Below are 16,246 nucleotides of genomic sequence, written 5' to 3'. Positions count from 1 at the left end.
ATGGCTCTGGATTTCCTTGCGGGATGCGTCGGCGGTGAGGAGCGGGGATGGGGGAGGGGGGCTAAAAAAAAAAAAAAAAAAAAAAGAAATTTAAGGAAAAAAGGGAGGGGGAAAGGAAAAGGGGGGTAAAAGGGATAAAAAAAATAGAGAAAAGTTAAAAAAAAAAGGCGGAAGTGGTAAAAAGGGGAAAAAAGAAAAGGGAAGAGGGAAAAAGAAAAAGGGAGGGGAAGGGAGAAAAGAAAAGGGAGGGAAGAGAAGAAGGGAAAGAAGGAGGAAAATAGAAAATTTTTACAAAAGCGGAGGAAGAAAAAGGGAGGAGAGAAAAACGGGGGGAAAAGAGGGGGGAGCTGGGCGCGGCGGTTTTATTTTGGGAGCGGGGAGTTGCGGTGGGTCCGGGAGGCGATGAGGGCGGCCGCCCCGCTGCAGGTGGGGGCCGAGCCCGGGCCGAGGGGGCGGCAGCGGCGGCGCGGAGGAAGGACTCGGGATTTCCTGTCGTGGCGCAGGGGAGGGGGGGCCGGGCTGTCCCTCCCCGTGGCCGGGGGCCGGACACGGCGGCTGGTGGGGAGGGAGCTCCCTCGGGGTTAGCTCAGGGGCAGCAGCGGGCCCGGGAGCCCCTCTGACCCGAAAATATTTGTAGCGCAGCGCTTTAACGCGAAGAGGAGGATCGAACACGTATGCTCGCCTTGCGCTTCCCTGTGCATCTGCTTGCGGCCTTCCCGCTTCTATTTTTAGCAGTTGTTAAATCGTGTTCAGGAGACTTACTCTTGCATCTTTTCAGTTATTTGCTGTTCTCCTTGCCAAGCTGGCAAAGAGATTTTTTTTCTTTTTTCTTTTTTTTTTTTTCAGTTTCTCTGACTTCATCCTAGTGATCCTTGCCTTGCCAGGGATCCCGTGTGGTCAGTTGTGCCACTGGGCTTTTCCCGCTGAACACAGCACACATCGCTGTTTTTGTGGCGTGGACTGTCTTGCTGCTGTGCTGGCCTTGACCAGCCTGGGCTGCTCCATCCTAAAGCAGCCACTGCATTTCTGCCACAGCTTCTCGGGAGAGGGAGGGATGTTACCTTTCTGCAAATGTGAGAAGGTCATAAATGGATTGAAGTTCCAGTTTTGGTTCACAGAGGTAGTGAGCTAGAGGATCCCTTGCTTCAGCCAGTACTTGTGTTTTTCCAGTGCAAAATGCATGTATTCAGATTGACGTATAACTAATGGGCCTGCATGTAACTTCTAAAAGGTCTTTTGATGCTAGAATAAAACAAAAGTTTTTGGTAATGCACGGTCCTTCTGCAAGTGCTACCATCACATCTGGAAAGGTTGTAGCCAGAGAGTAGGAATTTTCTTCTGCTTTTAGAGAAGCTTCCAGGATTTGTACACCTCCACAGAGTGGCATGTCCATGAAATATTGTGCTTCAGAGGAAATCTGCAGTTTCTGCCCACCGGACTTGCTTTGGCCTGAGGCCAGGAATTGCTGCTGAACATCCCGTATGACATGGCACGCTCCATAATCACACACCTCAATCCCTGCCTAGAGCTCAGAAGCTTGATGGGAGCAGAAAGGCACCTTGTACTGACCCGAAGGACTGAACTGTAGATCTCTTCTGACTTGATAGGAAGCTTGAGCTGGCCCAGTAGCAAGGCTGTGTGCTTACACCTCAGGCTGGTGGTCCTGCTTGGGCTTCTGTAGCCCCAGTCCCAGGAAGAAAACTATGAGTCATAAACATGGCATCTGCTTTGTTTTGTTTCAGGTGCTGCCGGAGTGCTGGTAGGACACCCATTTGACACCGTTAAGGTGGGTTAATTATGAAATAACTTTGTCTGTAGGTAGAAAACTAAGTTTTTCCAAGGAGTGTGGGAGGAAAAAAAAATCCCCAGACACTGCAGGAGCATAAATCTGCTGAAAAGCTTGGAGCAAGCCTCCTCAACTGCGGCTTATAAATTTGCAGTCTCCAGCTCTTCAGAAGTGAAAAAATCATTTGTATGTATGATTCAACCAAGTAACATGACAAGCGTTACCCGGAACTACAAGTTCTTCAGTGTAGTAACAATGTTGTATTTGAAAATATGGTCTGACATTTAACTGAGTTTTGTTCTAAGCTTGCTTCTCTGCAGCTGTTCATCACTAACTGCTACAACTGCCTCTTCCTGCATTTGTAACTCAAACCTACTCTGTTACTAGGTTGAAAATGTGTGTTTTGTTTCCCCCTCAAGCTCTGCTACTTACTCCTCAAGCATTAATTTGTTACTCTAGCCAAAGGGCATAAGTGGATAAAAGTCCGCAGCATGAAGCTTGTTGGGGGCCTTTTTCCTCCCTTTAAATATTATTATATATTTTTATACCCTTCCAAGTTCAAATTGATTTTCTGATAGTCGCTTAGCTGTGTGTATCATGCATACTAAGGGTAGCTAAAACCTGTTCAAAGATAAGGTTTGAAATCTGCTGGAGGGCCCTTCAGCTGGGGGTCTAAGCCCATTTTTCAGAATGGGATAACTTAAGTCACTTTTTGGCAGCCTTATCCAAAGTCTCACACTGGAAGAGTAGAAGAAGGGATGCCAATATATTCCCTGCTAAATTAATGCACCAGATCACTTGAATGCAGGAGACAGCATGCCACCTGCTAGAGCTATATTTGGAATACCTCTACCTTGCTGAATTTAGATATGCAAAGGGCTGATAGTGTTACCGAGGTCATCACCACATTCTGTATTCAAGCACATGGTTAATTCGGTACAGATTTTCCTAGCTAGTGGATATTAGTCCTTGCCAAACAAGTGCAAGCTGCTCAAGTAGTAAAAACTGTATGTATGTTTCTCAGAGTACGGTAAATCTGGCTGTTAATTGGGTTGAACACTAGTATATATTTTCAGGAATGGTGTTATCCAGACTTGCGCTTTTTGTTTTTTATGGTGGGACAGGGCCAGCTGTCTCTTTCTCTCACCCCCATCCTGCCTAGTTTTACATGCTTAACTTAAGGTGAAGGGTCATTTCACCAAAGCCAGCAAAACTGCTAAAATTGTATGCACAGACTACAGTTAAGCATGTGGGGTTTTTTTTTGTTTTGTTTTAAAGGGGAATAGCTTCTAGTGCATGAAACTAAATATTTAAATGTCTGCAAAACTGGGGCTCCTGTGCTAGTTCTAGCAGATGTATTAATGCAAAATGGATGTTTGCTTTAGAAAAAGCATCTTGCTTTACAATAGAGCAAAACAGTTTGTTTGCAGATGACTTTAAATGTTTTATGAAATCCAGTGTGGCAGTTTTTGTACCCATTAGAAGGTATTATAAGCATTTATCTATTTTTTATTAGAGAAAATACTAATGTTTGTGTTATTAGCTGACATAGTCACCACTGTATGTGGGAAAACTAACGTTACAACCAGTCTCAAAAAAAAAAAAAGACATTGCATAACTTGCTGTGTATGTATATGTGTTAAGAATTAACCCTTTTTATAGTTCTGCAGTGTTTAAAGGGCTAGCTGGTAGTCACTTTAGACTGTAAGATTTTAATGTAACTGAACAATGGGAAATCTGCTTAGATAAACCAGAATTTTACTTGTCTTGGCTTTTAAGCATTTTTTGGCCAGTGATCATGTTTCACAAAGTGGGGAGGGGGATGGTGGGACACACAGGGAGAGATTAAGCCGGTGAAATCACTCTGCAAAACCCACAACTGAGCTGATCTCAGAAATGGCAAGCTCCTTATCCCTGGTTTGTTGATGTAATGTATAAAATTGCTTTTTTGCTTTTAACTGCCTTTACTTTCTGAGCTAGGGGCTGTCTTCATTAACAGCAAAAGTGTTACTTTGTTGTAGATGACAGATAAGCCTCATCACGGGAGAGTTACCTAGTAAGTATAGCCCAGGTGAACACTTCTGTTTCTCTCAGTCTTAATTTATTCCCAAATGTATTAGTTCAAATAAAGATCTAAAAGATTTACAAAGCTTTTCCCCATTTTAGTTTTAAACTGATGTGTCCCTCTTCTACAGCTATGGCATGGAGGGAGCGGGGTTTAAATATTACTTTTTTTTTAATGTAAAGTCTTATTCTGAACCTTCTTTCTGGTATGCATGTCTGGCTGTATACACTTCCACACAGTGGTTCTAAAACTGAATCTCAGGTGCTCTGTTGTTGAGGTCTTATCCACTACGTATCCTTGGAGGACACTCTAATTGCTCAAATACTTCTAAATCACTTATTTTGCATATTATTAAATGTTTAGACTGTTTTAGGAGTGGGGTGGTTTGGGTTTTTTTGCTTGGTCTTGAGTACCTTTATGCAAGTCTTCAGTGATTTGAAGTTACAGTGTGTTACTATTGGACCTAAAACCTAAGTAACAGTGGTTTCAAACAAGAAGGAAGCAAGAATATTGGGCAATGAATGGAATAAAAGGTTAAACTTCGCACATGATTCATCCTTCCTATAATTGTACACACAATTATTATAATTGTGTGTGTTGAATATGGCATTAGTACTCATGAAAGAGTTTCATATGCATTCAGTGCCTTACCTGGCAGTTTGCTAATGCGGGTACACCTATGTGGTCATCACTGTGCTCAAATGAAAGAGCTGTTTTTCATTCTTAGACCTGGAGCATCAGTACTCTAAATATTTTATCCTACAACAAGGCTGAATTGGTCAATATTTCACAAATTATTTAGACAAAAATAGTGGGAGCTGTTGCACTAGGAAATTCAACCTATACACAGAAGATGACTAATTCTAAACTACTAAAGGCAACTATATGGAAAAGTTAAAGCAAGAAGGTTCCTAAGCTGCAATTCTCCCAAAGACCATACATGTGGAAGTCCTCTGGCTTCACAGACGGGGTTTGAAACAATAGCAGTAAGTTATAAATGGAGTAAAACCATTTTGTGCAAAGATTCATGACTTTGCTTATGAATCTGCTTCTTGAGCAGTTTTAACAAGATGCCTGCCCCCCAAATATCACTTTGAGCAACAAAGGCTTTGTTTTCTTTGAATCCTGCTATAAGCCTACTTTTAACTCTTTAGAAGTTTAAACGCTATGTTTTCAGTCTTGGAAGAAGTGAGGTTGTCTCAGCCTCCCACTCTGGCTAGCATACACTAACGTGTATACTAAATGCACTGAGAACTAATGCTTTGATTTACAAAACGTAAAATGACATGGTGTAGGAATATTAAAATACTGAAACTGTAAATTAATTTTTTGCCTCAAAGAAAGCTGAATATAGAACTTTGACATCCCCAAATCTTTTTCTAGACTCACATAATCTTGTGGATCTTTCACTGTTGTGGTGGTGTTTATTATTACTTTAGGCAAACAAGGATAAAAGATTTTACAGTCAGGAATCTTTCACATAGATCTGATAACCTTTTCTTTCGTTCAGAATAAGAGTCTTGAACTTTTTGCCCTGGGGTTGCAGCAACATCATTAAAAGGTTGATAAGCATCTTTTCTGAGGAACATTGCAGCCCTCCATGCTGGGCATCAAAAACAGATTTCCAACTTCCCGGCTCCAGTGAAACCAATTTATTGAGTTTATTGCAGTGTAGGGTTTTGCACAAACTAGGTAGCTTTTGAAGATTTTTTTTGGTTTGTTTGAAATATCTTGAAGATAAGTTAGCAGGAAAACTGGATTGGACTTTCCTATTAAAAGTTAAAAAACATCTGGGCAATTGGCTGTTCTAACATCACCAGTTACAGTAGCTTCTATCTGTCCAGCAGAACATACCATTTCAGTTTTGGAAAAGTTAACTGATTACTAACATTAAAGGTTTGAAACAGCCACACCTTCACAAATTACTTGTGTTTAGCAAGTTAAAAAAAAAACAAACCCAAAACCAGACTACAATTTGAACAGGCTAAAAAACCACTTGTTTTCTTATGCAAAGTAAGACATCTTAAGAGTCTACCCTCTGGAAAAAAAAAAAAAAAGAAAAAAACAAATAGATCTCAGTGAAGGGTCCAAAGTCTGGTAGCCAGAAACACTATGGGTGGTGGTGTTGAAAGTTTCCATCTTTTTACAAGTATCCTTATTTCATACTTGATTTGTAAAAGCATTTTTATAAAATTCTATCAGGTTTGTACAGATATTCCTTAGTGTGAACAGAAGTATTCCTGGCAGCTAAAGAAAGTACTTACTGTAGCCAGTACTGCAAAACTTCAATCTGAAATTCTAGATAACAGTGTACCCCATTGTACTTTCACATACTGTTTTTCTAATATTCATGAGAAGTTAATAATCCTCCTCCCTTCATGTTTTCACCCCAAAAATTAATTCTAAAACACTTACAGAATATTTTTAAGTTATTTTGCCACATAGGGCATTTCAGTGTCCAGCCCGTGCTCTTGCATATACATTGCTACAGGAAATCTCCATATATGTACAAGACACTAGTTTACCAGTTAGGCTGCTCTTGACATGCAAAATCAGTATTTCATACAACTTTTATAGGTTCGCCTGCAAGTTCAAAATGTAGAGAAACCTCTCTACCGTGGGACCTTCCATTGCTTTCAGTCCATCATAAAGCAAGAATCTGTAAGTACATAATTAATGCTTTGTGTATTTTGTATCTTCATATATTTTATATCAGAAAGGTGGGAAAGCTGTTTTTTTTTAAAAAAAAACAAACTACAAACATTGAAGATCAAGAGATAAATATACTCTGAACCTCACCTGACAATGGGGCAGATATCGTAGTTAGAAGTTTGCCAGAAACTTTGTGAAGATCACTAAGTTGGAAGTTGATATTTTGAAGTTAACTTTTTGAGCAAGATAACAAGTTATTAGAATAGCAAATTTTGCAAGAATCCAAGCGATCTGAGCAATGAGCGAAGAAATTGGTGAGGTTTTTTTCCCTGCTGAAGCTTTAAGAGCATAACTAGAAGGGCAGCTTTAGGCTTTTAGCTATTTAAAAAGTAAAGTATAAGACTTACCAGAAAAACTTTTCTCTGGATGCGTTCAACTATATATTTGTACTGCTAAAAATGTTCAGATATTTGTGTCCTAGGCAGCAATGAAATTTTTATGACAAAACAAGAAGATAGTACTGATCTTCTGGCCACTGTTAGAACGTTAGGGCACGAGGGAGAGCCAGAGAGGCCATGTTTTGCACAGTTTCAGGAGATTATCAACACCACTGTTAAAAAGGGGTTTTCCTTCCTTCTTCCATTAGGCTTTTGGACTCTATAAAGGTATCGGGTCACCAATGATGGGACTTACCTTCATTAACGCACTTGTGTTTGGTGTGCAAGGGAACACGCTTCGTGCTCTTGGAAAAGACACTCCTCTAAACCAGTTCCTTGCAGGGTCAGCAGCAGGGGCTATCCAGTGCATCATCTGCTGTCCCATGGAGCTGGCAAAGACAAGAATGCAGCTTCAAGTAACAGGTGAATACAAACTAAAACCAAAGAACTACAAAAATTCTCTGGACTGTTTGATCAAAATCTATCGAAAGGAAGGGCTGAGGGGTATCAACAGGGGCATGGTCTCCACCTTCATAAGAGAGACTCCAAGCTTTGGCTTTTACTTCCTGACCTATGACTGCATGACCAGGTATTTAGGCTGTGAAGCTGAAGACAGTTACGTTATTCCCAAACTACTGTTTTCTGGGGGAGTGTCAGGAATCGTGTCCTGGCTCTCAACCTATCCCATGGATGTGATCAAATCCCGGCTTCAGGCTGATGGAGTCGGAGGCATTACACAATATAACGGCATTTTGCACTGTGTCCGAAAGAGTTACCATGAAGAAGGCTGGAAGGTGTTCACAAGAGGTCTTACTTCCACACTTCTCCGTGCTTTTCCTGTCAACGCAGCTACTTTTGCTACTGTCACTGTGTTCCTAATGTATATGAGGGCAGATGACAACCTTCGTGAATGTGAACCAGGTCCAGTAATCCAGCAGCCTTCCAGTCTGTGAACCTTCTCTGTTTGTTCTCCTGATCCAAACCCTAGGTGGATGCGTTGTTTTTTTTTTCAAATGCAAACACTTGGCCCGCACAAGTGGTATAAGTGTATGCTACCTGCATAAAGAATTCCTAAATGTGTCAAAGTAGGATTTCATCTCATTATTTGTATAAACAGCATATCGCCTTATTAAGGACTTCATATCTAGTAGTATCCAAGTAAGATGGGGACCTGCAGTTAGAAAGTACTGTACAGTTACTGTTGCGGCTCTAGAAGAGGATCTGGAGAATGTCATAGTACCAGAAATCAGGTTTTCTTCCACTCGTGTTCTGTATGACTGAGTTGAGTTGAATGCAGAAACGTTTCAGAAAAGAAACCCTTTCTTTTTATGTAGCAGGAGTAAGTATAGTCCTCTAAGGTGAAGCAGGGGGAGGAAATTAAATGTCAAAGGCATTTTTTGCAGGTAACCCTGAATTGTTTAAGACAGACTAGCATTCAGCTAGCTGTATGTTTTACTTTTCCTCTGCTTTTATAAGTCAGTGGTTTTAGTAGCAACTTTGTTCATACTGGTTTGCTAAAAAACAAACAAAAAAAACCCCAAAACAACAACCCAGGATTTGTTCCTAAGCTACTCCCTTACCTTTCAGCTTTGAATAAATATCTTAAGCGTAAAGTTAGCATCTGCACTCACATGCACTTGTTCCTTTAAATCTCAAGGCTTGTAAGGATTTAGGGAAACTCAAATCTAGTAAGATGGACATGATTTGCCCTCACCTCTATTTCTCATTTGGTGAGTACGCAGATTGTATTGACTAAATTCAGCCCAAGTAGACTTTGTTCTCTGAAGTTAATGCAACTTTGCCCCACTTCTCCCAACATGCCCCATAGCAGCCAGTGATGTACAGAAGTCAAAGTCCTACCTGTGGAATTGCACAAAATGTTTGTGGGTGCAATGTTAGCTTAGCAGCTTGAAGTAAGTACTGTAGAAATACATACACGTTTAGAACTGGAGGTTTCATACCTTTCCAGAAAATAGGGGTGTAAGTGTCTGAAATGGTTAGTGTTCAATATGCTTGCATTATAAATTCAAACAATACTAATTTTTATGTATTTAGTTACAGTGCTACTGGAAAGATAACTGAAAAGGGTTTTGGAGAATTTTCTTGTTACATTAGTCCACTGTGATGATTTATTTTTTTTTTTAACAGTCTGTTCAAGAGGCATTGCATTAGTCAAAGAGCTATAAACAGTTATTTAAGATTTGGAATAAGACCTACACATACGTGGCACAAATAGCCAGAAGAAAGGAGTGCATGTGTGTGAGGGATCTTCTAAACCATATCAAACTAGTTCAGTAAGTACAACTTGTTACACTTTTGGTTGGGACAAGTGCAATATGTGTTTAATTTATATGAATTTTCTAAAGAAACCTTATTTCATAGCATTTTGCACTGTAACAAAATATGCTGGAGAAACCTGTAAAACTGGTATGTCTTTTTATACCTTGGAGGTATGTTGGATGTTTTAGTGCCTACTTGCACTGAGATTCAAATTGAATGTTAAATCTGTCTACTAAGCTGCATATGCACAACAACTCACAGCAAAGACCATTTACACCTTTGTACAGTAGTCTGTAATTACTGTATATAAAATTGGGGAAATAAATTTTTTAAAAATTTTGACTTTGGTTCTTTAAAGTTCGTGTTTTACTCAGGTGATTCCTTGTGTTAAATCTAGCTTGCAAGAGGGTGGGGTTTCTGACTTTTGCCTGAAGAAACTTGTTGCCCATCTGCCTTTCATGCACCACCAGGAAGGGCAGTGCCCTGCTCTGGCTTAGCGTGTGTCAGTTCGTTGAAGCAAGGAAGGGAAGTTACCTGAACTTGTTTCTTCAAACTAATCTTTTCAGTGAGTACCTCAACTCGAAAATAGCACAGCTGCTAAGGGAACAATCCTGCTTTTAGAGCCAAAGAGCTGGCAGCATGCTTGGAGCCTTCATATTCTGCATTTATTTAAGCAGTGCTGATCAGTACCAAGGCTGCACAACTGCAGAAGACAAGTCCAGGGTCCCTGTGGAGTCACATCAGAATCAAAGACCAGGCCTGCCGACAGCACTACTCATACCTGAATGAGAACGCTTAGCTCTAAGATGCACATGTTCAGCAAAAAGCTTTGCAGGTTGTAGTGTTTTGTTTTTAGACAGTGCAACTAGCACACAGGGAACATCAATATTCCAACTAAAAAGCCACACAGGAAGAGCAGGATGATGTGAGTGATGACCTATGAGAAACACCTCTCCTTGCTGATGAGAGGTTGCTTCAGATGCTGGCTCCACTAATTCATCTTCTTAAAGGATAGATACATGTGGCCAAAAAAAAAAAAAAAAAATGGTGTCAAGCACCAGTTTGCTAGATTAGAAAAGGGAAAGGCCACCACTTCTCCAACTACCCGTGACTGGGGGCAGTTCCAGTCAAGTACCTTGTGTTCTCTGAGCAGGAACAACTATGTTGAACTATGGCACAGAAACAAATACTGGGAATAAGCGAAGTGTCTCCCATCCTTAAATCAGAAAGGGCTACACAAGGTTTTACTCTCAGTATTCACTAAAACAGTCTCTCCAGAAATTCATCCGTCTGGAACTTAAAAGAAATCTTCAGTAGCAGACAAGGTTACTCAACAAGCCTAAGAGGAGGGTCAAAGCCAGCTTTCAGCCTAGTCTGGTGTCAGTTGCTTGAAATCTGTGCAAATCCTATCAAATCAAGCTAGACAACAGCCTCGGCCTTTTAAAACATGATTCAGTTCCTTCCTTCTAGATTTTTGATACATCAGCCAATTTAGCCAAGTCAGACAGAACTATATTCCGCCTCCCCAGATCCTCCTTCCCACAAGCATCATGATAATGGGTAGGAGATACTCCATTAATACCCCAACAACTGAAGGGAATACAAAAGTAGAACACAAAAAGGAAAATTCACCTACTATCAAGTCCCGGTGCTCTACTCTTTCTTATGACTCGCCTTGTTACTGAGTGGATCACACCAGTGTTACATCAAAGTCACAAACATGCTCAATTAGGACAAGGGGAAAAACGCACCCAGGTACAACCTTTCCAAGTTTTAAAGTTATTAAACTCCTGGGGTGAAATTCAGTTCATTTATCTTGTTTGCAACTGTAACATGACAGTATTTTTTTTTTTTGTCCTCTCTTCCTTGTCTTTCTCTGCATATAGCTTTTTTACAGTTCACATGAAAAAGTACCAAGACATTCAAGGGATGAAAACCTGTATGTTGCAGGTGCAGAACAGTAGCATACTGGGAAAGTTACTAAGACACAAGTATAAAAAGTTGACCTTGCAGAGAAGAGATGTGTTTGCTCTTTGAAACTAAATATATTTACTATTACGCTGCAAAACAGGTGTTAACAGCTGTTGTTAGCCAGACTTCTCATCTGCTGATAGTTAAAGAACAACTTAAAGGCCAGAAGCGTGCCAAACACCCTTAAGGTGCAATTAAATCCCTCTTCTGCCGGAAAAACAACAAGGGAAAACAGCAGCTTACCAAAGGCAATATGCCGTATCGAAATGATTGGGAGGCAGAGCCAGAGAGTAGGGAACCAGAGAACTTGGTGGGCCAAACCTAGTGGAGACAGGCTTTGACGTCATGAGGAAGGAAACTGCTTCCTCCAATGTTCAGGAATTTCTGCATGTTCACAGGCAGTGGGGAGGAAAGCAGAGGAAAGACAGACGTTTTCATCCAGCATTAAGTGTTCATGCAATTTTTGTACTAGTGGTGTCCTCACTAATTACAAAAATGGTTATCACCGACAGGAAAAAAAAAGTGACATGCAGAATAATATGTATGATATACAGTAAAAGCTTGTCTACTTAACAGTTTGTTATCAGTTTTAACTGATTTGACCCAGAAAGTGATTTTAAGCTATACAGTTTCATCAATAAATAAATGGAACGCAAGCAAGGCAAGGTCTGCAGTGAAAAATAACATCCTATACATGGATAAAATTGGAAGAAAGACAAGTTCTGATGTCCACAACACATTCTTCAGGTCTATAAAATTTTACATCAAACATGGTTAAATTGCTTTTTGGTATTGTTCACTATTATTACTTACACTTTATTATGACTGCTTTTTCTTACTGAAAGAAACTCTCCGCATTTTTCATTAACAGTAAAATGGAGTTGCATCGTTTCAGCTGCATCCATGCGTCAACTGATAAAATACTAATAATGAAGCTTAACCTCATGGTCTGCACTGTTTGCTAAATATATCAAAACAGGAAGAACTGTTCCTAGAGGAATTTGACTCGGGTAGACTAAAGCTGGCATGCAAGAAAATTAGCGTTCTTTTCTAGGACCTGATCTAGTTGTCTTAAGCAGAGATTTGTCCTCGATCGGGTATGCTCAAGTGCTGCAACAAACCCTTCCTCCTTGTGCACTGATGTATTTTCCCTTACGGAAGAATCCACAAAAGGTAATTTTCAAACAGGCTAATAATAAAGTTCAAGCTTTTTAACTGCTTCCCTGCCAGTTTGTAACGGAGAGATTGCAGACTTTCATTTCTGGAAAAAAACTGAAATTAAATCCCCTATCCCTAACCTATGCAAGAGGAAAGAATAAAAACAAACAAAAAATCCCACACAAGCAGAAAACCTGCCATAGTATGATTCCTTACAATCCATTTCCAAACCATAAACATTTGTATGCCTTTTCAAGCTATGGGAGTCATTATATTCAGATAAATCCCTTGGAGGTTCAGTCAAAGCACCGATTAAGACGGGATATAGAATCCCTCAGTCTTCAAAGGCCAAATCTTCTGTTTTGCTGAGAAAGAAAGAAATGTGTTGAAAAATAAGTCAAAACATAAGCTGCATGGTGCCCCACGTGTGAGGCAGTCACAAACTTTGCAAAGCAAAATTGCAATTGGCAACATTAGTGAGGTTCCTGGCAAGCATCTTGCAGCTCTGAAGGACATCTCACTTTTTGAGCTCTTAAATCAAAACACTAGTAAGACATGTTTTTCTACAGATTTGTCTTGCAATTGATCACCGAGATGAGTTTTAGCTGAAATACATTAGGATATATCCAGTCACCAAGCTTTTTTGTTTATGGATTTTCCCACTATTTAACAAGGAGCCCATGTTACACCTCAGTCTTTATCTGCTCTATGACTTATCTTAAAAATGTAAGTGTTCCACAAACAAAACCCTCTGAAATACACCCTTACTGCAGGGCTGCTCCAGAGAGAGAATCAGTTTACTTGAGATCTTCAGTTCCCTAAAGAGCAACAATGCAGGACCCCCTGCTGAGACACAAGCCTGGCAGGCTCTGCGATGGCCTTGCAAACATCAGGAGCAGCAACACACTGAAGGAAAGTCAAATGGAGAGGCCCTAACTGCCTCAGGCGAGCTGAGATTTCTTAGGAAGCCACTGCTGGAGTGAAGCATTGGTATTTTGCTCGTCTATCAGCTAACCATAATTGCCACTTAAGAGTTAAAAGCACCTTCATTACACTACATGTCATTAGATTTCCACATTTCTCTTTAAAGGTATTTGATATTAATACTGGATGTATGGATCCCCTAAAAATATACGATCCATGTCACACTCAACAGTTTTTATTTACAGGCTTAATTTTCATTGCCTTGCTGGTGCTTTTTACGAATGCACAAGTAGGCTTGGGACTCTGAGAAGTCATCACAGAGCTGTACTTCTTATTCATCTCACCGGTGTGTGGGAAACTTGCTCTTTGACACCGACATGTTCCAAGTCTGTCAAGGGCTGCTGAACACGGCAGGACACCCGGCACACACTTGACCTCACAGGGCCACCCTGACGCTTTACTGTTCATCCTGCAGGTCACGCTGCACAAACGGTAATTCACTGCCATCTCCTGGCAAACACTGTTCACGAGCATCTGTACAGACTGAAATACAGCACTGACAGAGATGCTACTGAGATCAGCCCCATTAGAGAGAAATCACACTTAAACCTTCAAGAACACTTAATATAAAAGCAGTGGCAAGAGAAGCATCCAAAAGCCCTGCAAGGACCCCACATACTCTCCATCCCTTTCCCTCCCTCCCAAAATTGACCATTTCTACAGAACTTCAGGCTGGCTACTCAAGAGTTTCCAATTTACACAGGAACCCAGTGAGAGCAGCAGCTCACAAGAGGGATATTAAGTCCACACCTGAATATGTAACAGAAGGAATGGTATCCAGCCAGCATCCGATCCTAAAGCTTTTCCATTTGGAAAAAAATAAAAAACAAAAACAAACAAAAAAAACCCCAACCAAAAACCAAACCAAACCACAAATGCAACAGAAGACTTAAAAAACTGAAACTGGAGTGGTCTAAACAACAGTTGCTACAAATGATTTTACTTATTTGCCTACAGCAAAATGGTGGTTTTCTGCTACTTTAGGGGAAGCCAGGACCTGAAAAATTCACATCAACACATACACCAAATGTGATGTATTCTGAAGAAATTCAATATTCTCCAGACTACTTCTACAAAAACGAAAGGACTGAAAAAAATCCTAAGCAAAAGTGCCTCAATAGTACAGGATGATTGTGAGTACACAAGCTTGCCTAAGCTGGTGTGATGTCGGCAGAGAAAATGAAATACAGTTAAGGGACGGCTGATTAAAACTGCCGTATAAAATGAAGGTGGTGGCCATCCCGGTGACATGTAAGCACTGCTATACAGCCGCCTTCACACTATTAGCTTTTTGCAACTTGAAACTCAGCCAATGCATCATGATCAAAACAAACACAGAATCTCTCCCATTCTTCTGCCCTGGGACTGCCAAACTCGGCTGATACAAGAAACCATTTCACTCTTCTCAAAGAAAGCACTACTTTTTAACTATTCCATTTACACAGCTATGAATAATTGTATTAGATGCAAGTCCAACTTTTATTTTTATTCCTGCTCGCGAAACTTACACCCAACACTCAGTTTTGAAATCCACTACAAATTAGGTTTCTGAAGGATTTTTGATTTCTCCATAGCTTTGAGCAATACAGGAACACTAGTGTAGTTACTACATCTTCTCAGTTACTCATCTTCTCAGGCCACTGTAACACAGACTTAAGAAAGGAGCTGTACAGATGAAAAACTTACTATTCCAGTATCATCATTATAGAACAACTGGATCAATCAATGCCAGAAACGGCTACCACTTGACTCAGACTTCCCAGGCTGATGTGCCTAGCAGCCCTGACAAAAATACCAATTTTTCTCCATTTCTTCAAAGCAGTAAGGCACCACATTATCACGTGGAAACACCTTTTATTGCCACTGCTATTCCTCTTCATCTAGCACTTTGAAGGGATTAGCTTTCTTCAAACACTTCAAAGCCTCAATAATTTTGCTGTTTCTGTTAACTATTGCTTCTTTTGGTTTTTACTTACTGTGGAATTAGCAGAGGAAAAGGATCTCCATCTGCCTTTAAAACCGTTATTACTGCTGACAAACTATGTTGCTAGAATTATTTAGTATTTGCCTCTGTTGATTGACAATTTGTGACCACTATGGGGAAAAAAGTGTTGGATTGCACCACCTCAATTCAACAAGGAACTTCTTCAAAAAAGAAGGTAACTAAAATCCAGTGCAAATTCAGCTTAGGTCCTGGCAGAGAGGAAGGAGTTCTCGGTTCCATTTCACTAAGAATTTTTTCACTTAGTGTTTCAAATCCGTACCTCGGCTCCTCCTACATCCTTTTCAAGAAAAAAACATCTCCAGAAGTAATAGCTACTTTAAGTTCAGTTTGTCCTGTACTTAAAGCAGGACCTACTGCTACTAGCAGACCACAAATACACATAGCTGGAAAAGTCTATAGCCAGTTTGACCAAAACGGTCTGAGTCCAAAAGATACACAGCTACGGAATTTGCCTCCTTCCACTTCAACAGCAGGAGAACCAGATAAGGCAATATGCAAGAGACCATCAAACAAGCAGCAGAACAGGCGCGATGAGTAAGCACTTACATCTTTGGCCAGCTTTAAAATCACTGGCTGTATTTCCCCCACCCCTCAGACTCTCCTCTTCTTACCTGAACTTGCTCACAAATTGGTGGTACAATGCAGGAACATGTCGATGGTAGTAGGCTGGCAATGGTGGTTTCAAAGTCAACTCTGTTCTCAAAGTCTGTAATTTCTTCACTGAAAATCCATAAGGAAAACTCTGGAATCAACTAAGCATGATGTTTTAAGAATGACATGTGCCAATTACATCTTAAAAGCTTAAATAACTTACAGAAGCTGCTCAATGCAAGTATTTATTCATACCCAATACGCAATTAACTAGTTACAAAGCAAGCTCTTTCATGCTACTAAGTGTTGCTACTTTG

General features: G+C 40.4%; 1 protein-coding gene across 1 annotated transcript; it reads left to right on the top strand.

The window, feature by feature from the left end:
* On the top strand, positions 1 to 7,893 carry SLC25A29 (solute carrier family 25 member 29). The gene is made up of 4 exons (XM_086613863.1): positions 1 to 34; positions 1,743 to 1,786; positions 6,429 to 6,512; positions 7,150 to 7,893. The coding sequence occupies exons 1-4, from the start codon at positions 1 to 3 to the stop codon at positions 7,891 to 7,893; spliced, it is 906 nt and encodes a 301-aa protein (XP_086469989.1).
* Positions 7,894 to 16,246: the final 8,353 nt, after the last annotated feature.

The sequence above is a fragment of the Tauraco erythrolophus genome, chromosome 6, assembly GCF_009769465.1.
Source record: "Tauraco erythrolophus isolate bTauEry1 chromosome 6, bTauEry1.pri, whole genome shotgun sequence".
In the NCBI taxonomy this organism is placed as follows: domain Eukaryota; kingdom Metazoa; phylum Chordata; class Aves; order Musophagiformes; family Musophagidae; genus Tauraco; species Tauraco erythrolophus.
Note: the sequence above shows the minus strand (reverse complement) of the source record. Positions and strands in the feature narration are given on the sequence as shown.

Coding starts and splice junctions, on each gene's coding strand:
- SLC25A29 (XM_086613863.1), top strand. CDS start 1: ATGGCTCTGGATTTCCTTGCGGGATGCGTCGGCG. Junction 35..1,742: donor CCTTGCGGGATGCGTCGGCG/GTGAGGAGCGGG, acceptor GTTTTGTTTCAG/GTGCTGCCGGAGTGCTGGTA. Junction 1,787..6,428: donor ACCCATTTGACACCGTTAAG/GTGGGTTAATTA, acceptor CAACTTTTATAG/GTTCGCCTGCAAGTTCAAAA.